This window comes from Oxyura jamaicensis, chromosome 7, assembly GCF_011077185.1.
Source record: "Oxyura jamaicensis isolate SHBP4307 breed ruddy duck chromosome 7, BPBGC_Ojam_1.0, whole genome shotgun sequence".
Taxonomy (NCBI): Eukaryota; Metazoa; Chordata; class Aves; order Anseriformes; family Anatidae; genus Oxyura; species Oxyura jamaicensis.
Genome location: NC_048899.1, coordinates 29711710 through 29736861, shown reverse-complemented (window position 1 = coordinate 29736861; position 25152 = coordinate 29711710). Strand labels below are relative to the sequence as shown.

The window sequence follows — 25152 nt, the reverse complement described above, 5'->3', positions numbered from 1 at the left end:
GAGGGAAGGGTGATGGACGCCGGCTCCGTTGCTATTTCGGGAAGGTTCAAGGAACGCCTGGCCTGCTGCCGGGGGCGAGCGGGCCCCGGGGCTGGCCGTGGGGACGCAGCGGCTCCGTGCCCCCCCGTGGGACGGCTGGGGGTCACGGTGGGGAGCGGGGCCGTGGGCCCCCCCAGGTCAGGGCCCAGCGTGGGGGTGATGCTGCCAGGCAGGGCCAGGCGCAGGGTTTTAAATCACAGCCGACAGCTTCCCAAAATACCCGCGGGATGCAGGGGCCAGCTGCGAGCACCCCCGTGCACCCCGTAAGGGGCACGAGGAGCGAAGCCCTTGCTCCCTGAGCACCACAGCGAAGGCAGTGAGGAAAGCCGGGAGGAAGAGGAGGGATGAGGCAGGGGCTGGGTGCTGGGCACAAGCCAGCAGCGCCGGGGTGCCCCAAGGACCCCCCCAGCCGCCCCACTCCCGTGTGGCACCGGCACGCAGCTGTAAGCGGCCGGCCCCCGAGCCGGGCAGCCTGGCTCCAGGCTGGCCGCTGCGGCGGTGCTGGCAGCAGGCATCTCCACTTTCGGCGGCTATTTTCAGGTGCTGGAGAGAAGCCGAGGAGTGATGAGATTGTCACCAAGGAGACCAGAAAACAGGGCCCAGCTACGGGCACGGGGGGCTGCGGGGAGAGGGGAAGGAAGGGGTTTCTGCCAGCCGCAGGGCAGGGCAGCCAGGCCCCCCACACCCCCCTGCAGCAAGGGGTCTGCCAGGTGTGGGGACACAGCAGCTGGAGACAGAGAGGCCACGAGAGCAGCCGAGTGCTAAACTTTAATGGAAATCCTTGAAAAACGAAGGGAAAATAGACCAGCACCCAGGAGAACAGCACCTGCCTGCAGCCCCCCCCACGCACTGCAGGTGACCCTGGAGGATGGAGCGCCGAGGGGATGCTCCCCACAGCACCACCGCTGTGCTCGTACCACAGGGAGCCAGGCGGGGGCAAAAGGCCCAGCTTCTGCCCACAACCCACGGCTGGCAAAGGGCAGGTGGGTGGCATGGGCATTGAGAAAGGATAAAACATATGGGCTAGGAGGGCCAAGCCCTGCTCCTCCCAGAGGAGCAGTGTGGTGGCCGAGAACTTCTCTCCAGGGGTACCAGGCTCTCCCCGCTCTGGCCTGCAGTGAGGGGGAGCAGACTGAGCTCCCTGGGGCTCCCAGAGGCTCCGGGTCAGTGCAGGGGGACATGGGCAAGCACAGGCTCAGCCCATGCTGCTCAGGGAAGGGAAGGCCAGGCTGACTCCAAACTGGCTCACAGCTCCCATGCAGCAAAGAAACCGCCCCCCCCCCGTCCAGCTTGAACATCAGCCACAAACCCAACTTCACCAGCTCCTGCCATTTGTTTGAAAAAAGGAAGTCACCCAGCTCGCCCCAGTACAACAGCCCTCCCTAAAAACAGCCCGCAGGCACGTGTGCAGCGCAGGGGGCTCCCCAGTCCTCGCTCTGCAGAGCCAGCTCCCGTTTCTTCCTTTGAGGTAGGTTGAGGTGTCCCCAGGGAGGGACGGCAGCTGCCCGGTCACAGCACCAGGGCAGCGTCCGAGAGGCAGGCGGCAGGCTTCTGGTCGGCTCCAGCAGCGTGCTTGGTGAGAGGTAAGCTCGGAGCGGGGCTGGGCTCCAGGCATCTCATGAGGTCCTCGGAGGCTGGAGGCAGGAGTTTGCTGCAGGAGAAAGGAGACCCCATCCGAGGCAGTGAGGGGGTGTCAGGGGCAGAGGTTGGTCTTCCAGCTGCATGTAAACCCACCTGCCTGGGCTCCAGATCCCCTTTCCCTCAACTGCACTCTGCTCGGCTCACCCAGCTGAACTCCAGTCCTGTATCTCTGCAGGAGGCTGCCACGGCCAGCGGCACCCATTTGGCCTGCTCAGGGAAGCCAGCAGCCTGGGGCAGCCCCGCAGACCTTGCTGTACCCTCGGCCCCATGCCGGGGCACAGCCCCTGCTCACCGAGGTGGAGCAGGTCCCGGTGGGGAACACCTTGCCAGCATGTCCTGCCCATGGCAGCCACTCCCCAGACACCACGCAGCCCAGCTGTTCCGGGGCCTCGCACCATCTGCACTGGGCATACGGTGCCAAAGAGACGAGCTCGGTCTTGTCAACACCATGCCAGCCCTACCAGTTGGCTCTCCAGAAATCAGAGGCTGGCTTCAGACCCTGGACGCCAAGCTCTTCCTCTCCCCTCAGACAAAGCTGGCCTCCCCACTGCCAGTCCTCCCGCAGGGCGCCCGTCCCAAAGCCACACTGAACAGCACGGCCAACACAAACTCACCCCAGTCCACCCAGTTCCAGTTTGCTGAAGCCGTTTGACTGAGCACCGCTTTTCTGGAGGAGGAAGGACTTCGGCAAGGACCACTGCAGGAGGAGAGAAAGACAACCAAATGGCCATTCGAGCCACAGCAAAATCCCCTCAGCCCGCTGTGCCCAGAGAATAGGCTGGGCTCTGCGGTAGGCTGCCCTGCCGCGCTTCAGCTTGCACTGCCTCACACTGCTGTGCGTCGTCACTGCCACCAGACTGTTCCCAGAATAGCAAACAGAGCAGTCTTCGCTCTCTGCTTAATGAATCCCTCTGCTGTAAGTGGGAGCAGAGCATCTTGAGGTCAGAAGAGTGGGTTTCTTCGCTAGATCAGCCTGCTCCGAGGCACAGGAGTGACAGACGGAGATTGTTCCCTCACCAAGGGGAATAAAGGGCAGGCAGGATGCTAAATTTGTAAGGCTGTGCCCAATGCATCCAAGGAGTCTCGGATGCAAAGTACTTGCAGATCTGATTTACTGCATGGACCTCATGTCAGTGAGGGATGGAGGAGTGTGGGTTTTTCCAGACCGCTGGAGGCCTCAGCAGAGAGGGAAGAACAGTGCAAACAGGTAGGGCAGGAGCAGAATGCGCAGCAAGTGCTTCTGAACCAGACAACCGCTGATCTGTGGGCTCTCTGTCCCCCTCTTCACGTGCTTTGGAGCCCAGAACCAGCTCTCCCTAGCTCACCCGTGGCCATACTCACCGTCTGGGCCAGATCCGTCCCCGCCCCGGTGTGGTACCCTTTGATGCACCAGTTCTTCAGCAGCTCCAGACCTGGGCAGTGACAGAACAGACAAGAAGCAAGAATGAGAGGCAGACAGAGAGCTCAGTCTCTCCCAGCCTGGGGCACACAAATATGCTGCAGAGAGTGAACTGACCACACGGTCCAACGGCATGCAGTGACTGCTTGAACACGTGCCTCACCCCAGCAAACACGGGGTAAATCGAGGGCATTCACCCTTTGTATGAGCAAACACGGCCGAGCGCCAGCACGTGGGCTGCGGCAGGGCCTGCCTTACTCCCGGGGAGCCAGACGCACCGAGCACCAGGCTCAGCCACGCAGGGAAACTGGGGCAAGGCAGGATTTGCCGATTTGGACCAGACTGGCTGTCCCCCGAGCCCGGTGCCTGCTGCCAGCAGCACCTGATTTGGGCTGCGCTGGTGAAAGTTCCTCCAGTGCAAATGTAGAGCAGCTCCGCGGTCACCGACCCCTTCCCCAGGGGACAGCAGCTCAGGCAGCCTCCTCCTTGCACAGCACCGACCAACCGCAGCAGCTTGCTGCGTCATCTCCTCCCTGCCTGGGGACACCCAGGCCAGGCAGGCACACACACAGCTCAACGTGGGCCAAGACCTGGGCCCAATCCCCGGCAGATGCCAGGGCTGAGGTGCCGTGAGAGTTCAGAACCTGCAGACCAATGGCCAGGAACTCGGTGGTGCCGCAGCTGGGGTCACTGTGGTTTGCTATACGATACAGCCCTGGCTATAGGAGGAATCCTTGCTGCCCAAACTGTGCTCCTCGGTGACCTTTCTGCAAGCCCCAGGACCTCAGGGGGTAAAAAAAAAAAAAATCATGTTGGGGGTTGAGGGCAGCAGTGTGGCTGGACAGCCCTGCCCCAGCTCTGTGCACCCGTCAGGGCCTGGCACCTTGCTGGCCAGGGAGAGATGAGGACAGCATGGAACATATGGCACTGGGAAGGGGGCACAGGGAGATTAGGTTTTACTCGGGTGAAGGCCGGCAATGGGGCAGAGCAAAGCTGCTTGCCGGGCTGCCAAGGGGGTGCTGGAGCACTGAACCGGGACCCAGGCTGAGCAGCACTTCAGTGAGGATGATGACAGGACCTTTCCTCCAACTGACGGAAGAGCATCCAGAAAAGGCATTAGCGAGGCAAAGAACGACACATGCTGACAGCACAGCTGGAGAGGGCGGGGGGTTGTTATCTCTGTGTGAAGGACAGTCGCTGACCCCTTTGATATTTGCTTAAGCAGCAGTGAAGAGTGACAAAAGCTTTTTTTCTCTCCTTTTTTTTTTCCTTTCCTTTCCTTTGTGTTACAGCCACGCCAGGAGCACACATACAGCTGTTTCCGTGGAAGGCTGGCTCCTTCAGAAACATCGCCAGCGAAGTCAGGAGCTAGATGGAGAGCCCTGAGCCACAGGCTCGCTCTTTTTGTGTTCTCCAACTCCTCACACCAGAACTCTGCTAGTTCTCTCTCCTCAACAGCCTTTCCCACTGTCCTGGGTGAGAAGGAATTGGTCTGGCCCAGCAAGCCTCACCAAAGGCCAGGTTTTGTTAAAATACAGAGCTGTCCTGGAAAGATGGAAACGACAGCTAGATTTCTGGGGTTTAGGAAGAACGCCCCTTTCTCCTGCATGCAGGCAGACACTTTTTCATCGATCAGAAAGCAGCAGAAGACCAGGGAATAGGCCCAGTTTTCCCTTCACTTCACAGATCACCTGTAAGGAACAAACCCCAGCAACTCCAGCTGTTTCTCCCTCAAAAGGCAGAGGTATGCAACAAGAGGCCAGAGCTGCAGCTTGAAGGCAGAATCCAGCCTGCTTCGGTTGGACACCAGGAAACCCTAAGGCCCCTAGAAGTGCTGGTGCTGAGTTCACCAGCACAACAAACATCTGTGATCAGCTCAGAATGAGCTTTTCCTGGCACATGAAGCAGCCTGGGAGGGGAACATATTTCCTGGGTTAGTGTGGAGGCAGGCAGCTCCCTCTCCAAACACATACTTCAGAAGTCTCCCACGACCGCAGGCAGGAGCCTGCCTGACTCGGGTAACCACGCCAGGCTCTCGGATGGCAGTTACCTTTGTGTTTATTCAAGTAGTATTTGAGCTCCCACTGGGTCACCAGGATGTTGAAGTAACGAGGCTGCTCGAAGAAGCGCAGGTACCGCATGGAGATGTGGGTGGGGAACACCCGCTCAAACTGCCCGCGCCGGGAATACTCGTCCTCTGTTTCCACAAGAATGCGGACATCATCTGGGGTCAAGATGTCCAGGACAGAAGAATAAAAATCCTGCGGACAAGAGCAGCCCAGGGTCAGGGAGAAGCGAACTACGTTTTGTCAGTCCCCTTTCCCACCTCCTTACTCCCGAAACCCTTCCAGGAAGAGTTAAATATGTGCCTGTGCAGCAGCAGTTTAAGCAAACCTGACTTATTTCCGATCAGCTCTCTTGTCGAGATTGTGCCCAGAGGGGCACAATCAGGAAAAGGGCATGGGGTAGACATGTGGGATCGTTTGGAAAAGCGGCTTGGCAGCACTCTGGTAGTGCAAGCACCAGAGGAGGTTGTGTCATACCTGGTCAGGTACCTTCTGTGTCAAGTAATAGGCCTTCTTCAACTTCTCTGCTGTGAAATGCTCAGAGGCTGGCCTGGGCTTCTCCTTCAAAGCACTGCCCAGACTGAGGACACAAAAAAAAGGTGGTAGAACTTTTAAGCAAAGCAAAGTCCTGCTGTGGCAGGGCTGCTCCCAGCAGCTTTGGTGTGATCGTGACACCCTTGGGGAGATGCTGTGGAGGAGAGAATGTTTTCTCCAAGGATTTCACTGGTTCTGAGAGCAGTGATGCATCCGCAGCCTTGTGCCTCAGCACAGGACCCAGGCAGGACCCAGGCTAGCCAACGAGGAGGATCCTGCCAGCTCCTCACCGAGGCACTGTAGCATTCCTTCATCTGAAACATTAACGACCACCTCATACCAAGCAGGATGCAAGAGGACCAAAGACACAGCATGACCTGACTGAGAGCGCACGAAGCCTGGAGGGATCACAGATTCACATCCCACCTGGGATGCAGTTCCCTAACTACTATGGCAGGCCGGGGCGCCCTGGTACGCAGCAGTGGTGCTGCACAAGGCAGGAGAGCACCGTTGGATCAAGGACTTCCTCATGCAACACCCAAGAATTCCCAAGCCTTGATTCCAGCTACAGCTCCACATGCCATGGGAAATCCTGGCCTTTTGTACGATCTGACCAGCAGCCATCTGAACTATTCTAAGCACCCAAATGAACCATTTGGGGATGCCAGAGCCTGGAAGATACTTGTCCAACACCTTTTAACACTTATATCAACACAGCTAATTTGTTCTGCCGCCACAACAATAATTAGAAGCGCACAGATCCAAACAGGAAGAGCAGAGCCCTGAGGCTGCACGGCACGGTTCTTGGGAACATACAAAGCTACTGGAATTATGCCCGTACGCAAAAAAAACCCTTCGTATCCTTCCCAGGGCAGGAGATACAGTTCAGCAAGCCTGACTCTGGATGCAGGAACTCTGGTAATGCATCATCTGAACCATGTTAAGGATCTGGTTAATCCCCCGCAGGTCCCTCCAAGGACACCTGCCCTTCAGCACCTCTGTCGCAAGCCACAAACGAGCGTGTGATCAAAGCGCCGCACACGAGCTGGCGAGAGCTCGCTGGGCTGGAATGGGCCTGCGCTCCAAGCTTCTCCCTTTGCTCACGGCACACAGCAGGCAGGAGGCAAGAGTCCCATCTTCCTACGTGTCTGCACATCACCACGTGCAGGTGCCCACCCCAGCACGCTGCCCCTTCAGTGACGCAGGGCCAGCAGCCTCTCTGCTACCGCAGGGAACGGGACTCGTCCTTCCCACCCCCCGTCAGGTCTGAAAGCAGTAAAAGCCCAAACCGTGGTAAAACACAAAAGGAAAAGGGAAAGGAAAAGGGTGGGCACGTGCCCAGGAATTAGCCTGACACAAAACAAAAAAAAAAAGAAAAAAGAAAAAAAGAAAAAAGAGAAAAACACAGTCCCTTTTATTGCAAGACAAAACTGCACACCCACAAGCATGTTCTACATCCTCTGACACCTGTAATTCTGCCTAAGGAACAAATTGCTCCAGCCTTTGCAAAATAACAGGTGCTCCTCTTGCTCAAGGCGGCAGCATGTCAGCTCTGGGGGATGGGGTAAGTGGATCCAGCCCCAACACAGCCAGCCAGCCCTCCAAGCAGATGGAGAGGCAGTGTGGCTCAGCATCACGCTAGTTCTGGCAGGGGGAAGGAAGACTTGACTAACTGCAGAGCAAGCACGAATTGCCCTGGCTTGGCCTCACTTCCAACTATGGACTTGCAGACCAGGCATAAATCCTTCTGCCTCGAAGAGACTGCAGGAACCAGATACCCATGTGATGATGCAAGTCCCTCAGACCCACAGCTGAAGAACCAGCAAGCACAGGCTCTTAACAGCGCAGAAACCAGCATCTGTTGGGCTGAAAACAGCCCCCAGATGAACTGCCCCGGGAGAAAAGCCTGCTTTGCCCTTCTGCCCTGACAGAGAAGGGGGCTGACCTGCACGTGGAGTCACTTCTGGTCTGCGGCCTTGGGGCTGTGCTGTCCGTGCTGGGCAGAACGAAGCCAGCGAGGTTGAGCAGGTCCCGGATCATCTGGCCCTTGATGCTCACATCCAGAGGGGAGTTGGAGTGGAGGCTGCGGGAAGGAAGCATCACAGCAGTCTGAGAGCCAGAACAGAGGTGCTGAGCCCCGTGTCCCCCGACATCATGCCCTCCCTCATGGGGGCTCCCCACCAGAAATGGTTCACTTCACTCCCTCTTCCCAGAGGGCTGCTGGAAACTGGCAAACCCATCCCAGCGGGAGGAGAGGCTGTGCTCAGGCACAGCACAGCTCCCAGCCCTGCCTGGGCAGCACGCCCAGGTGCAGACAGGGAACAAGCAGGACAGGAGTGGTGCGTGGGGCAGCGTACCCACCGATCACTTCTGCCCACACAATGAAATCTCTGCCGTCACCCATTCCCTACATGACGCATCCTTCTTTGGCCTTCCTTTTTTCATGTATTCTTCCCTGGCTCTAGCGGGAGCATGCCCAGCAAAGGTTCCTGAGCTGAGGAAGGATTCTGCTTTTGTAGGCAGGGAGGACTTTGCAGGAGGATTGCAAGGACTGCTGCAGTCGGGAGAGGGAGGCTTCAAAGCCCACCACTGTTCAGCACAGGGTGCAGGGGGCATCGCAGGCCGAATTCACTTTGTGATAAAAGAAAGGCTGACATCCACCCTGCGCTGGCTCAGGGACAGACTCTGGAGGAGAAACTGCTTTACCTGGGGGAAATGTTGACCTCTAAGATCCAGGGCTTGAGGTTTTCATCCAGCATGATATCAAACCCAAAGAGCTCATGGCAACAATAGGGCCGCCGCACATACATCTTCACCAGGCTGTTCACGTAGGGCTCAGATCTGCAAGCCAAGTTAAAACGCTCGTTTCCAACAGGCAGGCAGCAGAGATCTGACTGTTCACAGCACACTGCCGGTTCTGAGAGTGCACGCAGCCACATGCTGTGGGAACGGGTGGGCTGAAAGACTGATGCAGGTCTGCAAGCTGCTGCTGCACTGCGTATGGATCCGGCATCAGATCCTGAGCAACCTCCCCACCCTCCATAGCTGCCCCCACCCCAGCCTTTGTCAGACAGGAGCCACTTCTGAAGGCAAGAATTCCCCCAGCACCAAGGGACTTCTATTCTCAGGCATCCTGCGCAACCAGGTGGCGAGCGGGGCAGAGTGCCAGGTACGCTGCACCCTCCTGGTCACTCCCCCTGCTCTGCAGGCAGAGCCAGGAGATGGAAGCTCTGCTCACCCCTTGCAGCTACTGCAGCAGGAACATAGGTCACAGGACGAAAGGAAGGATCCGGAGAGAAATACTGAAGCCAACAGTGGTGGCGGCTTAGATTAAGAGCAAAAGGACCAGGCTGAGAGGGAGCTGAGAGAAACAGAACAAAGGGTGCCGGGACTCACGCAATGATGGTTTTGATCACGATGTCCTTAATCTTCTCCCAGATGGCCTCGCTGTTAACTCCTTTCTGGGTCAGGTAACTCCAGAGAGCTTTGAGTGCCCTGGGAGACAGAAAGCAAAGAGATGGCTTTGTAGCCTCTTGCTGCCCAGCCCTGCTAGGGAAGTGAAAACAGCAACGGGGAGCTTTGACAAAGCTCTTCCTTAGCAGCAAGCCAGGGGGCAAACCTCCACCCTTCCTGAGCGCAGCCATCCTTCTGCCATCCTCAAACCACTCAACTCCTGGTTGCAGCCCTCCCCAGCCTGGCACCTCATCTTGCAGGGCCAAGCAACCAGAACCATAAATCTGTCATAGACTTGCCCCAGCTTTGGAGTAATAAGTCCCAAATTAGCACATGAGCAAGGTACGTCAGCCCCAGATCTTCTTTTCCCTCCCCCTCCATGTCCTTAGCAAACCTCCCCTTCCTGCAGGCCTTCTCCAGGAGCACTGCAAAGCAGCTCAGCAGGAATCCAGCAAGACCCCCGTAAATCTTTTAGCTAGAGTTATTTCGCTGAGGCTCTGGGGGTGGAGAGATTTCATTTATTTTTATTTTTATATTGTGGAGAAAAGGATGGTGGGGGAGAGTATCTCTGCTTTTTATGAGTTTCCCACACCACACCAAGCGCTGCGAGTTGCCCTGACATGAAGCCAAGGATGCTCAGATGTTGCTTAAATGAGACCGTGTGGCTAATGGCCAGGAATCCAAAGGTCACGCTTCCTGCATACAAGATGGAGTTGATTACAGCCACTCTCATCTTTAATGTGGGAGCAGCCAGCTTTGATTTGTGGCAGTACCAAAAAACCCCACGATCCCACCCCCACGGGATTCCAGCTGCTGGGGGACAGCAGACCCTTCTCAGCGCACCTGGGGAGGAACAGACCGCTGTGCAGCAGGTCCAGGTCAGAGAAAGCGATCCTGTTACAGCAAAGCACCTTTTGCAGCTTCCCTTTGAAGCGAACTAAGTAGCAAGCCCAGGCCCACAAATCGAGAACTCTAACCTGCACTATTTTTAAAAGAGTTCAGCCACCACTGTGGAATCAGAGACAAGTGCCTGAGCACTTGGATCAGGCCGCCCATGGGACAGCAGGGAACAGAAACTCCTGCAAGGCTGCAGCCCTCCTCTGAAGTGAGAAGTGCACCGCTGCTCCTTAGCACCACGTCCTATTCGCACCAATTAGCACACACATTACCCATGTGTGGTTTTGTAACCAACCTGTTCCATTCTCTGGCTCCACAGAGCTGTTAAGCGTGCGATGGGCAGAAGCTCCCATCCAGCCCACCCAGCTAATTTAAGCGTCAGAATTGCCTATCAAGTTTCTAACAGGAAAAAAAAATCAGACTCAGCCTTAACCACATCCCATCAACCCCACGGCAAGGCAAGAAGATGAATGAGCACAGATGAGAGCAGAGTTTGAAGCAGGGAACAGTACAGGCAACAACCACAGCTGAAGCAGCAGTGGACAGGGTAAGTCACAGGCCAGGAGAAGCCTGTTTCTCCAAGCAGAAGAAGATGTAGGAAGCACCTTTGAGTTTTAGGCACAAATACCGAAAAAAGGCTGACTTAACAGGGAAAAGAAAGAGCTGCCCCTGTGCCCTGAAAGCTCCCCACAGGCACCTACCATTTGTGTCCCTGACAAGCAGTCTCATCCGAATTGGACTTATACTCCGTGTTCTTCTTGTTCACGCTGTAATTGGTCAAGTGCACGAACTTGTTGCTGAGGCTCTTCATCGAGGACGAGTACCTGGAGGAGATGATAGCAGTACAAGCAGTCTGAGCTTGAACTGTTTGCCCTGGGGGCCATGGTGCAAGCAGCAGCTCTGTTCTCAGCTCGGACACCTTTCCTCTCAGCCACCCACTAGCTCTGCTGCTGTCCTTTCCCAGGGCACCCAGAGCAAGGCCTCCTCCACAACCTCTATCCCCACGGACCCAGAGCTGACAGGACAAAGGGCAGGGCACAGAGCAGGCTGCCTTGGGGCCAAGGGATGCAATCCCACCCTTGCAACAGGTCCTAAAGCAAAGATCAGAGCATTGCTGAGCAAAAGCAGCGATGGAACTGCAGCAGCCCAGTGCGAAATAGTCAGAACTGGATGGGACATCTTAATTTATGGTACGTCAACTCAAAGCACAGGCAGCACTTGAACTGATCTCGCTTTGGGAAAGGTGGATGAATGAAGCACGCTCTCAAATTTCCTTTCAGCACTACCACCTGCAATGACCCTGTGTGTTTCTGGACTCTTATTAAGCTAACAAGCAAGCTACAGCTTTGAGCATCCACTGTACGTTGAACAGCTGCCTCCTGCCCAAGTTCAAGGGGGTGCCACAGCCGCGCGCGGTCTCAGCGCTGAGGAAGACCCCCGTCACCTCTCTGCCACACAACCTACTTGCAGCTGGCGAAGCGAACCAATCCGTCCTTGAACAGGTAGACCCTGAGGGGATCGTAGCACGTGACATAGACGTAGATCCGCAGGTCAAACTTCCTCCCGCCAATGAGGTAGGGTTTGTGCAGGTACCTGCAAAGGGAAGCAGGCACCAGGAGACAGTTACAGCTTCTGCGTACAAGAACATCTCTTGCCCCCACCCCAGAAGGCTTGGCAAAAGCAGACATCAATTTGAAGACCAGGTGAAGCCCTTTTGAACAGCACTTCCGATCTAAGTGCATCACGGTCCCGTGCTCGGTCCCATGTTGAAGAGATTCTTCCCAGATCTAGGGCACAGCAGCTTTTCATACCCACAATACAGATCACAGTATGTGGGAACATTTAAGATGTACAGTGCGCCACAGATGGTTCGGTTCAGTGAGCAGAAACAGCTGGAAATTTTCACCCAAATCATTTCATTATCCACCCCACCTCAAAAGTTCACGATTTTCCATGAGAGAGCTTATCACTTCGATGGGAAGCAGACGAGCCGACACAGCAGTTCCCCGTCTGTCAAACACCAGACAGTATTCCTGCCCTCACGAGAACCTTCCCAGAAAGCAGACACAAACCAAGATGAGCCACTCCATTCTTCTGCATAAGGAGAAAGATTCTGAAAATCCTCTCTTATTTCAAGTCAACCCTTCGACCAACATCTAACATGCACGTAAGGCTTGCTGCCCCATTCTAACTTGGGTAAGAACAAATCTTTGAAAATTCCCAACTCTTCATTTGCCTCTAAAGACACCAAACCCCAGAGTTCAAAGCAGTGGGAGTAGGACCCCAGCAGAGCTGAAGCTGGCTCACCTGCCAGACAGAAGCTCCAGAACGCCCAAGGAGCCAGACTAAGATCTAGATTGTACCCGAGACTGCAAAACTTCCTCCAGGGACAGCAGCACTCCTGTAAGCCCAGCCACAGCTGACAGAGCCAGGCTCCCAGCAGCAGCATCACGCCCAGGCAGCAGAGAGGTTTCCAGATACAAATCAGATGCTTCTGCTCTGCTGGGCAGTGGCCAGATCCGCCCAGATCTGGCCTGAGGGATGAGGCACTGGGAAGTCAACCTGTCAGCCTTGTTTTTCTTCACTCACCTCTGCACCAGCAGCGGTCTCCTTTTGGGGAGCTGGCTCCATTTGTGGATAACCTGAATGCCAATGCCTCTTGCTGATGCTGGCTGCAAAACATTAACAAGAAGGGATCAGATGTTCTCCCTGCAGCTACACAGGGACAGGGAATCGAGTGCAGCTTTGCCCTTACTGGTTTCACAATCCATTTCTGCTGGCTAGCTCCTTCCTCCCATGCTTTCCTGAGTAATTTGATGTCCTGGGGCAGGATGAAGGACTGGGGGAAGAAATTAAACTCTTTCTTTCCGCAGCGAGTCTGCATCTTCAACAGGTTGCGCCACAGACGGTCTTTTCTCCCAATTTGAAATGAACCAGGGAAGTGGTTTAGCTGGAAAGGAACCCAGATCCCGTGAGATCTCCCCAACACCCCATGCTGCTCCCTGGCCAGGGGATACATCCTCTCTGAACCCAGTGCAAGGGCACAGCTTCCTTGCTCCCCCACCAGGCCTGCCCCAAGGCAGGACCCACCTGCTCTTGAAGCTTCACAGTGACAAACAGATCTGGCTCAGTTCTGCCAGTGGAAAGATGACTTTAAACAACAATAGCTGGTTTTAGACAAAACCACAAGTGAACAGAGCTTACTACAGCTTTGGTCTTGTTCACTCAGCTCCCATCTGTGCCCGTCTCTTGGGCTCATCTCCCAGCACAGAAATACCAGCTGCCACACAGGGAAAGGGACAGTGCAAGGACAGTTTGCACAGCAAACACCTGGCCCAGAGGGAGGACTCCCAAACTGCTCCCAGCACACTCTCCACGTATGCGAACGAGGTCAGCCCACAACACCCCCTACCTTCTGGTGCTCCCGGATGGATCTGAAGCTGGGGGATTTCATGTGGTGGCCCCAGCAGCCCAGCCAGTCATTGCTCTCTGCAGGAAGAACAGAGGAGTCCATGACCACGCACCCTGCCGCCCACAGCACCCTCTCAACCCACCAGCACCCCATTTCCTTGGGCTGGTAGCAGTGTGCCAAGGACAGTGCACAGCAATAGCCCAAAGCAGTCACAGCGGTTACGGCAACGCTGCCCAACCAAAGGCTGAGAGCAGGATCCAGCCAACCAGGAGGGTCACGTCCCCACAAACAGGCCTGCTGTAAGGGTCTGTGCAGACACGGGGACAAAGAAATAGCTCTGAACCCCCAGTATCCTATCCTTACCTTCATTTTTTCCAGCAGGCAAATAAAGCAGTTAACTAATCAGCTCTGCTCTGCACAGGGATGCGTAGGACTGCACGACTTATTAGGTCTTGGTCTGCCCAGCCTGTCTCATTACATCCCTAAAATTAACTCAGCAGAGGTCTCCCGATACACACAGGAGTCCTGTAAATACTTCTGGGAGATCACACGGCAGGGTATGGATCAAAGCCGTGAATGCTCAGTGCTTCCTCAGCCCTCTTCAGGGCCAAGACCCCAGCCCAGAGAACTCGCCAATCAAAGCCAGAGAGAAGGCCATCGTCTTCCTCAGCACATGGGGGCGAGGGGCAGCGGTGCTGGGCTTGGCACCAGGAGAGCACCAGCCTTCTTAGAGTGGCAGCACCATCTAGAGGCACAGCTCAAACAAGCCAGATCCCAGCTCTGCTGCCCCAGCTCCTGACAACACGGGAGTATGTCCCTGTGCTCCATGCCAGGGACAAGCCAAAAGGGAGCCCGGGTTCTGCCGGGACCCCCAGAGCTCAGATCCTGCGGCTCAGACAGGCAGAAGCAGGAACCCAGCATCCTACAGTGCCGAGCCTGTATCCTGTTCTGCTCCTCGCAGGCAGTCTGCCTTCTCACACCCACAGGCTGGAGGCGAGAGAGGACAAGATGCATCAGCTGCTGCCAGCCTCCCACAACTTACTTTTGCTGACTCTGAAGTGAGACCTGCCAATGGTTTGCTTCACGATGTTCGGCGTGACTGTGCACATTTTCCACCGCAGCAGCTTCCTCTGCTCCCAGGGCAGCTTTTCCACTAGGGAGGCAGAAAGTTGAGGACAGGAGGAAACCAAACACAATACCTTGATTTTCTACAGCTGTACGCTTTGTTGAGCAGCCACCAGGTCTGCAGGGAGGCTGTGTAATCTGATTTCCAGAACTAGCATGGAATAGAAGACCTGATGGCTGGGGGACATCCGGGATGCTGGAACATGGCACGGCAACACGCCCCAGCTCACCTCTCTCATCCCGCGTACTGAAGTAGATGGTTGGAGGCACATTAGGGAATAAACTGCAGACAAGAGCTGGTTTGAGCACCTTCTGCTGATCTTCCGTGGGCTGGGACAGGCACTCGATGCATTTCCTAGGAGAGATGAAGCAGCAGGCAGATGGCTCAAGGTGAAAGCCAGCACAGGGAGCACCTACACGTGCAGTCCCACAGAGGCCAGTTTACATCTCAACGTCCATAAACTGTTGTCCAGAGTTGCCATGAACCAACGAGTTTCTGTTACCTTTGTGAAAATACATTCCAAAGAGGGCAGTAAATACAAGAACAAAGGGACAGCGTCGGAGACGGGAAAAACACTAGAGCAAAACCAGACACCCAGGCCGGAACCAAGAGGAAACTCAGGAGGAGGTTATGACCCTAAAGGGACCGGGGCCTGTGGAGGAACCTACACTGGAACAATCAAGTAAGGAGCTAGGAACAGCAGAAGAAACGGAGCCACATCACACAGCAGTCTCCTGTGCTGTCCTTCGCCTCCACGAGGGAAACATGCAGCAACGGGTCTGGAGATCAGAGGAAGGAGAGAGCTGGGCTGTTCCTGCTAGGTGGCTATTTCTATACATCCATTATTTTCAGTGCCAGAACCACTAAGAGGTTATTAATCAGCAATAAAGCAAATTGATTGCAATTCCTTGACAAGAAACCGTTCTGATGTGGCCCAAGACTGCAGCAATCAGGAATTTGCATCATTGCAATGCGATGCAAGCAGTGGGCGGAAAGGCCAGTCCCAGTCTGCGGGGACAAGGGGTGGAGTTTGCAACGACGACGCGACGCGTGCCAACTGCTGTTAGCTCGCTGTGGGTTTTGCAGGGGAATGGGGTGGAGTTTGTTACACAATAAAACCTAATACCCTGCTCCACAGGAACATGGGGGAGAGACTGTAACGCGTGCACGTTTAAGGTGTTGTAACCCTCTTGGTTTTGGTGTGTTTAGATTAGATATAAGGAAGAAAAACTTTACGCTGAGGGCGCTGAGGCACTGAACAGGTTGCTCAGAGAAGCTGTGCGTGCCCCATCCCTGGAAGGGTTCAAGGCCAGGGTGGATGGGGCTTTAGGCAATCTGGGCTGCTGGGAGGTGTCCCTGCCCATGGCAAGGGGGGTGGAATTAGATGGGCTTTAAGGTCCCTTCCCACCCAAACCATTCTATGACTCTATGCCAGTCCCTAATACGTGGGAGGAGAGGTAGATCTGGTAACACATCCCTTGCTACACGCATGGTGCTGCTATAAGGAGAGGTTATAACGAACAACATTCACACCGAAGTTCTGAAGTGTTTTGCAGAGGCGAGGTCTGGGATGTACGGAGCATAATTGGCAGGGGTTTGGTAGCAGGTGGCCTCTGCAAGGAGGTGAGGGACTGCCCAGTGCTGAAGGCATCTGCCTCAGTGATGCAGGCTCCTTCCCTGGGGCCAGCTGCTCCTCGTGTTGCCTCCCCAGGATGTTTTGCTGTCAACTGGGTAATAGAGAGCTCAGAGTTCACCTGGCTTGAACTCTGTGGTCTGTTGCTATCTTCATTCCCTCACACATTACAGCTCTCCTCTGTCACCGGAGAGGACAAAGACGGACAAGTCTGGACAAAGGTGCCAAGTTGCAGAGCACTATTTACAGCTACTAACCTGGATACGAGGGCCACAGAGCCACTAGGTGACACGCCAGCAACAGAGGAAGCATCCGAGTCACCTGCAGGAGGAAAGAGATCCGAGATTTGTCTCCGTGGGGAATGAGTGCATACAAAGTTAGGAAGGGAGGAGAGAAAACAAATGGTCCTGGGGACAGACCTTCTCTGCTGCCCCGATTCCTGGGATCCCAAGTTTTATCTGCTAACTTAACTGGCGGTACAAAGCGCAGGCGGTGGAACTGCCTGCCCTGAACACAGAGAAGAGCTGGGCAAGTGTTGCAGCAGGACAGTGCTGAACCCTAGCCCATTGCCCAGAGGAACCCACACAGCTCCTCCTTGCTGCTAAATCACATTTGGGTTCAGCACAATCTCCAGGTCATCCTAAAGTGACAGCATGAACGTGAGTCAGGGCACAGCTGCAGCCTTCATGCCGAGCTCACACCTCGTTCCAGGCAGCCCCTGCACTCCCCACCCTGCTGAGGCTCGGGGCACAGCTCCCTTGGGAACGGGCACTCACTGTCCTCTTCCTCGTCTGTGCCGCAGCTCTCATCCAGGCCATCGGGAAGTTCTTCCTCCACATCGTCCTGGGGGTGGCTTGGCTCCAGCAGCGACTCCCCGGCAGCGACACTGGGACAAAGGACATCACATTGGACGGAGCAGCACGTGCTTTCTGGCTCCAAAAAGCCCAGGAGCCACAACGCAGCAACAGATATTTAGCCAGAGGAGCGACAGCTCTCCTCTCCCGAGTGCTGATGTACAATCCCAAGCCAGTAGGAGGGAGAGGCCCCAGGGAACACCAAGAAAGAGGCACGAGGACCCCCTCTCCCAGCAGGGTGAACGCTGGCAGCACCACAGCAGCCAGCAGCTGGGGTCGTGCCTCCCCCCGAGCTCTCCCGGCCAAAGGGAGGAAGGTCTTGGTGCCTCTGCGGGACCACACACCTCCACTGGCAGCTCTGCTGTTAGCTGTAGGCCTCTACATCCCTTCAAAGGATCGGGAAGGGATCTGTGGCCTTCTGTCACCCAGACCTGCTGCTCCATGCCACCCCACGAGCCTCTGAAAGCTGGGGTGGAAGGAAGGCTCCCCCAGATGGGTTTTGTGCAACCCAGGGGTGCCCTTGCAGCCACGCCAGCAGTGCCCGCAGCGTACCCAACACGCAGCGACACGCAGGCCAGCCCAGCTCCTCTCACCACAGCCTTCCTCCTCTCCCCCTACTCACTCAGGCTTCCCTGGGAGCGCAGCCCAGGGCCGTTTCTCCTCCTCCTCCAGTCTGATGGCGGACATCTGAGCTGCCACCTGGGAGACGGCAGCCGGGTGCTGAGGCTCCGCCGCCCGCTCCCTGCCACAGAGGCTCGGCGTGCTCAGGAGCCGGCAGCCGGTGCCGCGCTCGGGAGAGGCAGCGCGGGAGGCCAGGAGATGAAGGCTGACACGCTTGGTGCACACAACGGCACCCTGGGTGCCCGTAAGGCTCGAGGTACCGGCGAGGCGGCGGCTGCCCGTCTCCAAGTTCAGGGGAGCAATGGTTTCCTTCGGGCTGAGCTGCGCTACGATGTGATGCCCCCACCTGTTCCCGTTGGACACCCTGCCCGCATTCGTCCTGCCGGGGCTTCTAACTTCACGTCCAAAGCTGCTGGAGGTGGCGGTCTGTCCGGCCAGCTTTCTAGGGCTGAGCTCTGGCTCCTTCCCGCTGAAGCTGCGCGCTCTCCTCTCGGTGTCCCCCAGCGGCCAGGAGCACCGCTCCCTCCTGAGGGTCACGCTGCTGGGCGCGAGGGTCAGGGAGGGGACGCAGCTTTGCTCCTGGTCGCTGCTTTGCACCACAGGGGTGCTGGGGAAGCAATCCCCATCATCCCTGGAGCAGGGCCACGAGACGGCAGGAAAGCTGGGAGCGTTCTTCAGCTTCTTGATCTCCGGTGACTGCAGCGAAGGCACTTGAGCACTGACTGGCCGTAGGAAGGGGTTGGTGTTGAGCACTGGTCTGTAGGAGCTGGCAGCCTGCCTAGCCGAGCTGAGGGCAGAGCCCTTGACCCCAGACCCCTTGTGCTCCTCGGGCAGCACAGGCAGCAGGCAGGGCTCCATCAGCACGGAAGACATCGCCCTTCCCGTGGCAGAGCCGGGGTCCTGGGGGCTTTGGAAAGGAACCCTGGAGGAGCTGCCTCTCAGGCAGGAGCGCCGGTAGAGCAGCGCGCTCCCGCACAGCTCCGGGCAGGGCCGGGCCAGGGGCAGGCTGGGGTGGGCGCGTTCAGCAGGGCGCGTGGGGCATGGCGACGGCGGGTACGGGGAGCTGGACTGCTGCAAAGGGATCCCCGAGGGCGGCGGGCTGCGCTCCCGGGAAGCACTGCCGTGCTGCCCCTCCAAAGCCCAGATGGGTTTCGCCTGCTGAGGAGTGCTGCGCCAGGCCTGGCGCGGCTGCGCTCGCTCTGCTGGAGGGGTGCCGAAGCTCTTCTGTTTGGGGCCCGGGTTACAGCGTTCCGGCCCTGCAGAGGCCATGTACAGCCATAGCACGTGGGGCGAGAGCGAGACGGTCATCTACAGCAGCATTCTTGCTGGCCTGAAGAGAGAAGACAGCACAAAAGGCACGGTGAGCCCAGCGGCCGGCCCCAGGAGGAGCAGGGGGCTGCGAGGAGGGCTGGGCTGCATCAGTGGCTGCTCCTGGGACTGGGCTGCATCAAAGAAAGCTGGCAACTCACGGGAAACCAAACAAGAGCGACTTACAAAAGGCCCTGGGAAAAGTCCTGTGCACACAAAAGCTTTGACTTTGCAAACACAAAGGCTTCCCTGGCTGCCACAGCAAGCCTGGCTGCAAGGCGAGACAGCTCACTGCCTGCCTCAGGGCTGGCACGACGGCCAGGGCCCATCCGCATGGCTCTGCACCGCCAAATCCCACTGTGCCACCTCTCTGGCCTCCACAGAAAGCCCCTACATGTTTCTTTCTTTCTTTGTTTTTTTCCCTTCCCGTTCCCTTACAGCTTCAGCTCCCAAGGTCACACAGCTGGGTGAGAATCTCCCTTGCTTCTCGAAGGAACAAACTCGTCGCTTTTGTAGCGCTACGGAACAGCTCAGCAAGAACCAAGGGCATCCTGAAAAGCTCGGGAACAAGGAGGCAGCAAAAAGCACGGGGCTGTTCTAGCGTCAGCCCTTTGGTGCGTAGCACAGCCTGGCGGCACCACCCACGTGCATCGCCCTTAATCTCAGCCCTGCAGAAGCCTCTTCAAGCAGCAGCTGGCAGACCACAGACCTGCGCACATGTCCTACAGCCTGCTGAAGGTGTTCCACCACACCTGCGTGATCCTTTTGCCTGGGGAGAAGGGGAAGAGAAAAGCTGGGCGCCAGGTATGCGGCTTGCTTTAGCACGTGCCTGGAGGGCACGCTGAGATAAGGAATTGTATCCTGAGCAGGCTGAGCTACTGCCTTTCTCTGCAGCCAGCCTTCCAGCGCGCACAAGCCTGAGGGTTTAAAGAAAAAAAAAGGATAAAAAGAAGGGTAAGCAGAGCATTAACCACCCCCCTTAATTTCCTTGTGATACGCACACCTCCTTTGTCACCTGAAAATCAAGCGTGGGCTGCAGCAGCTGAAGTGCAGCTGCCAGACCCCAGCCCTGCTCTGGAGCACCACGAAAGCAGCTCAGCCGCACCGCGGGGCTCGGTCAGAGCAAGCTGCAGCCCTCGCAGACCCCCTCGAGCTGTGCGTCAGGCCCCTGAGCTCCAGCACAAGGACCCATGGGGCCAGCAAGCCCCCAGCCAGATGCTGTGCAAGGTGGAAAGGCCCCTACGTCCTCACGGGGAGCTGCTGCCCTGCCAGGAGGTACGGAAGGGCTCAGCTCGCAGGGCTGCTGGCGAGCTGCGTGTCCTCCCATGTGTCCTCCCGCCCTGCTCAGCGCCACCCGGCCACCTCGCTTCTCCCGCGGGGCACCCCCGGTGCCAGGCTAGGGGTAGCCTCACCTCTCCGCGGCCGGCCCCGGGGTCAGGACGGCCACGCGCCCTGCAAAACCGAGCCGTATCACGTCACCCGACAGACAGCCGGGCAAGAACCCCGGCCGTGCTGTGACATTCGCAGCGATTAGCACAAAGCGCAGAGCCTGCGGCTCGGATGCCGCCACCTGCCCGGCTCGAGTTTCCCCGGGTAAACAAGCGCTCGGCGCCCACACCAACCCGCTCCGTTGTGCCCGGACCACAAGCGCACTGGAGCCGCACAGCGACCCCGGCACGGCAGCAGAAACAGGCGCGGAAAGCTAAAACTCAAACGCGGAGGTTAAGGGAAGCGCCCCGGGGTCCCTGCCCACGGGGACTCTCACCGCGGGGCTGCCACACGTGCCGGCAGCTCGGCCGTGCGTGACCTTGCAAAGCCACCTGTGCCTCATCTCCAGCAGGCTTTACAGCTACGCCTGCCTTATCCCGCCACAAAGCTCCGAGTGCTTTGTCCTGATAGAGCTGTCACAGGGGGCCCGGGTCGGGCAGCCAGCGGTGGGAGACGTTACGCCAGGCACAGCCCTGCCCTGCAGCAAGCCGGAGGTCCTGCCCCAGCACGGCCCCGCCAGCAGTCCCCATCCCCACAACAGCAGAGGGGACACGTGCCCAGCGTCCCCCTCTCCGGAGGGGTTTCGCTGCAGAGCTGCACAAGGTGCAGGGCCAGGTGGGCGCAGCAGAAGCAGCAGCTGCAGAAAAAGGAGATGCAGCAACCGCACAGGGCGGCACCTCAGCGGGTCCCGGGACAAAACCCCTCTGACGGGGCACCGAGTCTCTCCCAAGCACCCCTCCTTTCTGGGACGCCTTCCGAATTTGCTTCCTTGCTCCGAGGCACCCCGCTGAGCCAGGCGAACCCCGAGCTCTGTTACCCACCTGACGGCAAAACCCCGGGGGAGGCAGCGCGAGGAGGAGCTGCCAAGCCCCGAGCTGCCTGCGCCACGGCCCCGCGCCCTGCCAGCCGGGGACAGGAGGTGGCACGGCGCGAGGCGCCCTTCACCTCCCGCCACCCGGCCTCCAAAAGATGCCTCTGCGTCCCCGGGGACCGCGTGACAAGCTGAAAGGGCGCCTTGGAGCACCTGCTGAGCCCCCAGGAGGAGCCGCGGGCACCCTCACGTGCCAGGTAAATCCCCGCGGGAGGCGGGTCAGGGAGCTTTCTCCTCTTGTTTAGCTCGCCCGTGCCTCCGCCAGGGGCCTGGCCGGGAGGACGGTGCCAGCTCGGTGCAGGCTGCTTCTGGCAGCCCAACCCTCCGGCGACAGCGCTACACCGATGCTCAGAGATTTTCTTGTAGAAACACGAGCTGGGAAAAGCCCAGCTCCGCTCCCAGGGCGAATCGGCAGGGCTGGGAGTCAAACCCAAACATCGTTACTAGTAATTAATGGATTTGGGCTTGGGCTGATCGCCACACAACAGGCACAAGGCCAAGGCTGTGGCCGTTCGCGAGCGCCCAGCTGCACCTGCTCACAGCGAGCACCTTTTCTTATCGCGCAGCCGGCTCTGGGACGTCAGCCGGCGCACGGCCACAGCCCTGACGAACGTCACCTCGTGGGGCCACCGCGCGCCCCAACCCCAGGGTGCTCCACCGAGCGTCGGGGGTATCAGGGAGCCTCTCCCAGCCCGACCCCCCCCGCTGCACAACCTGAAATTAGGGGACCGCGAGAGCCCGGGTGCACAAACCGAGCCCCCGCCACGTGAGTCCAACCGGGGAGGTTATTTTAAACCCGGCTGCGGTGAGATGCTTAAAATAACGGGAGCGTGCAAATGTATGAGCTGCAAGCTGACCTGGTAACGGGCTGTCAGCCTCGCGCATCCACAAGTCACAGGAGGGGAAGAAAAGAAGAAGTCAGACAGCCGTGATTCGCTGCGATTTTCTACGCCGTTGCAGGGCAGAGCTTCAGCCTGTTCTTTACCATCAGAAAAGGTAAGACTTGTTTCTAAGGGAGCTCTGAGTTCACGCCACGTCCCTCCCCCGAAGCTCTGGGGCTTCTGGTTAATGCCTGAACAAGAGAGTTAACATCGAGGCGATACAAACAGGTTTTAAAACCACCGGGCTCAAAATAAGGACTCGTTCCCCTTCCAAAAGTTAAAAAGCTTCCAACAAAGCCAAACGCGTTAATCCCAAACCCATTTACCGAGCGTGCCTAAGCCGCTCACACACGGGGCAACGAGACGCAAACTCCAGCAGCACGGAAACCGCCCTCAGCTCCAGGAAACGGGCAGCCTCGGTCCCACGCGGGTCACACAGCGACAGCCGAGACAAAGCAGCACAGGGCCACCCGGCGGCTCCAGCGGAGGAGCAGAGGACCCAGGAAAAGCAGGCGGCGAGGACAAGGCGGCACAGTGACAGCTCGGTCACTGCTGGGGCTAACAACTGGCCCAAGGAAACACGCTCTGGGCACAAAACCAGCGGCACGGGACGATGACGAGCAACCTCCCCCCTGGTCTGCGCAGGCTGTAAAACGCCAGGTTTGTGTTTGGCCGCTCGGGTCGAAAAAAGACCAGTGAGAAACCACGAGCACGAGGGAGCGTTGGCAAATTCCCCCTGCAGCCAGGGATTCCGCTGTGCCCGCCGTTTATGCCGGGGCCGTGGCTTTGAGCTCCACGCCGGACAGAAAAGCTGCGAGAAGCGCACCGCTCCCCAGGGCCACCCTTTGGTTCCAACGTGGGGAGCTGGGACCCGCCACGGCCTCACCGCGGGAGGCGAGCGAGCGGCTGCTCCCCGCGGCTGAGCGACGGAGGCTCGGGCGCTGGGGTCCCGGGGGACTCGGCGCGTTTCTCGCCGCCCTCAGGACGTCAGCGCGGTGCCAGCTGAGGTCAGGGACTCCAGCGCGATGAGGCAGAAAAGCTGCGGCCCCGGCACGGAGGGACGGCCAAAATAAAGGGCTGGCCTCAGCCGGTGCCTGCCTCGGGCTGCCCGCGCCGTCACAGCACGGCGACCACGCCAAAGGCCAGAAGGACCGGAGCACGGAGTGGAGGCCGTGACAGGCAGCAACGCTGTCCTCGCCCCCCCAGCTGGGTGAGAATCTCCCCGGGCCCTTCTAGTGGTCTCCGTAGGTGTGGGCGGGCTTTCCTCCAGCTCTCCTCCTGACGGCCCCCGGGCCGCCGACGGGGGCTCGGTGGCAGCGGAGCACGCAGCTCTGTATGTCCTCAGAGGAGCAGGGAAGCCCCTGCCCTCGCTCCTGCCCTGAATCGTGCTCCCTCACCCTCTCAGCTATGCCACGCTGGCAGCCTGGGTAGGGAAATGACTCTGGGTTCAAAATAAGCAGATAAAGCACGGGGTGTTCGCAGCTCCGACTGTTTAAACAAGACCAAAGCACCTTGGTGCAGATCCCAGCAGAGCAAGGCACAGCATTCTTCATCCAGCTTCCCAGCTGGGGAGCCAGACCCGGGGGGTTTGGCCGACAGAGCAGGAACTGGCAGGCGGTCAGCACGGATCGGTCTGGCCTCAGCCAGCCTGTCCCCACTCTGTCTCAGGCACGGAAACAAAATGAAGGTGGACAACGCACGGTGAGCGGTGCAGGTGCAAAACGTCCATGCAGAACAAGGCAACAAGAACTGCGCAATTAGCTTAAAACACTCCAATTCTTTATCCAACCTCTTTTCTCGATACTGTTTCTCTGAAACATATCTGGAACCGGAAGAAAAAGCTTCCAGGTCAATCCTTCAGTGTACAAAGAAGAACATTCCCGGCCAAAAAGCCAACTGCCAACATGCACGCGTAGCAAACCCGCCCCATCTCCTCTGAGTGGTCTCGGGAGCAGAGCAGCCCGCGTCGGAAGCGTGGGCAGCAGCTGGGGAGAAGCCACCAAATAAGCCCAGACTTGTTACACCGGGGGAGCCCAGGAAACGCCAGGCACGGTGCCCGGCCAGGCTGGCGTGGCAGCCAAAGCCACCGCGGTGCCGGGGACACGACGCGTCCAGGCGGGCATTCCCCACGGGCATTCCCCACGGGCATTCCCCACGGGCGCGTTCCGTGTGACCGCGGCGCTTGGCGCTGCCGGCGCCCTCCCGGCACCGCGCTCCCTGCCGGGCCGGGAAGGGCCCCGGGCACGGCCGGGGGGCCCGGAGCGGCCGCGGGCAGCGCTTCCCCAGCGCAGAGGATGGGGGCCGCAGCCGGGCAGCCAAGCAGACCCCCAGTCCCGCTGCCCGCGGGGCGGCAGCTGCCGAAAGCCGAGGGGAAACCCCTCGATGACGCCGTAACGGGGCGGTCGGCCGTTACTTCTTCCCCCACGGCTCCGGGCCAGCCGCCAGGAGCCAGCCGCGCCGTCCCGGTGCCGCACGGGCAGGGCTGAGCGGGCACCGCCGGGAGCGAGGGGAACGGCCCCAGCCCTCCTCCGGGCCGCTTTCCCCGGGGGTCCCCGGGGCACCGGCCCCACCGGGCCCCCGGCTCCCACCCCCGCTGCTCCCCGGGCCCAGCAGGCCGCAGGGCGGCCGGGCCCCGCCGGTAAGGCCCAGGGACCGCAGGGGGAGGCCCGGCGGGCGCCCCCCGGCCCGGACCGGGGGACGGAGGCCGGGATGGGGCCGCTCCCGGTGGAACCGGAGCCCGGTTGCTACCGGGGGGGGGCTGCAGCGGGTCCCTCCCCTCCCGGGGGTCTGCCCCCCCCCCTCCCCCCGGTACTCACCCCCCCGGGCCGGGCCGCGCCGCCGCCCAACCGCCCGCCGTTACCATGGCGACCCGGGGCGGTACCGCGCCGCCACGTGACTGCGCCTCCCGGTAGGCCGCGGCGGGAGCCAG

At 58.7% G+C, this 25152-nt stretch overlaps 1 protein-coding gene across 3 annotated transcripts; it reads right to left on the bottom strand.

Moving 5' to 3' along the window:
• Positions 1 to 788: 788 nt before the first annotated feature.
• Positions 789 to 25079, bottom strand: TTLL4 (tubulin tyrosine ligase like 4). 3 transcript variants are annotated; one of them, XM_035331233.1, is made up of 19 exons: positions 25053 to 25079; positions 17677 to 19006; positions 16977 to 17086; positions 16458 to 16521; positions 14797 to 14921; positions 14484 to 14594; positions 13442 to 13518; positions 12785 to 12979; positions 12619 to 12701; positions 11494 to 11622; positions 10731 to 10853; positions 9076 to 9174; positions 8386 to 8520; positions 7625 to 7762; positions 5623 to 5725; positions 5130 to 5340; positions 3022 to 3092; positions 2295 to 2377; positions 789 to 1690 (listed from the first exon to the last, which is right to left on the bottom strand). In XM_035331233.1, exons 2-19 carry the CDS (start codon positions 18981 to 18983, stop codon positions 1549 to 1551), a joined length of 3306 nt encoding a protein of 1101 aa, XP_035187124.1. In that variant the 5' UTR covers positions 18984 to 19006; positions 25053 to 25079; the 3' UTR covers positions 789 to 1548. The 3 variants fall into 3 exon arrangements, 2 of the variants coding, with proteins under 2 accessions (XP_035187124.1, XP_035187123.1); XM_035331232.1 differs by lacking the exon at positions 25053 to 25079 and having other exon boundaries at positions 17677 to 19067; XR_004752242.1 differs by lacking the exons at positions 789 to 1690; positions 25053 to 25079 and having other exon boundaries at positions 2340 to 2377; positions 5130 to 5303; positions 17677 to 19067.
• Positions 25080 to 25152: the final 73 nt, after the last annotated feature.

Bases quoted from the DNA above. Each gene is read 5' to 3' on its own strand.
- TTLL4 (XM_035331233.1), bottom strand. From the start codon at position 18,983: ATGACCGTCTCGCTCTCGCCCCACGTGCTATGGCTGTACATGGCCTCT. The intron at 11,623-12,618 runs GTGAGTGAAGAA...TTCCCTTTGCAG, and splicing joins AGACCGCTGCTGGTGCAGAG to GTACCTGCACAAACCCTACC. The intron at 7,763-8,385 runs GTAAAGCAGTTT...TCCTTCCCGCAG, and splicing joins GAGGTCAACATTTCCCCCAG to CCTCCACTCCAACTCCCCTC.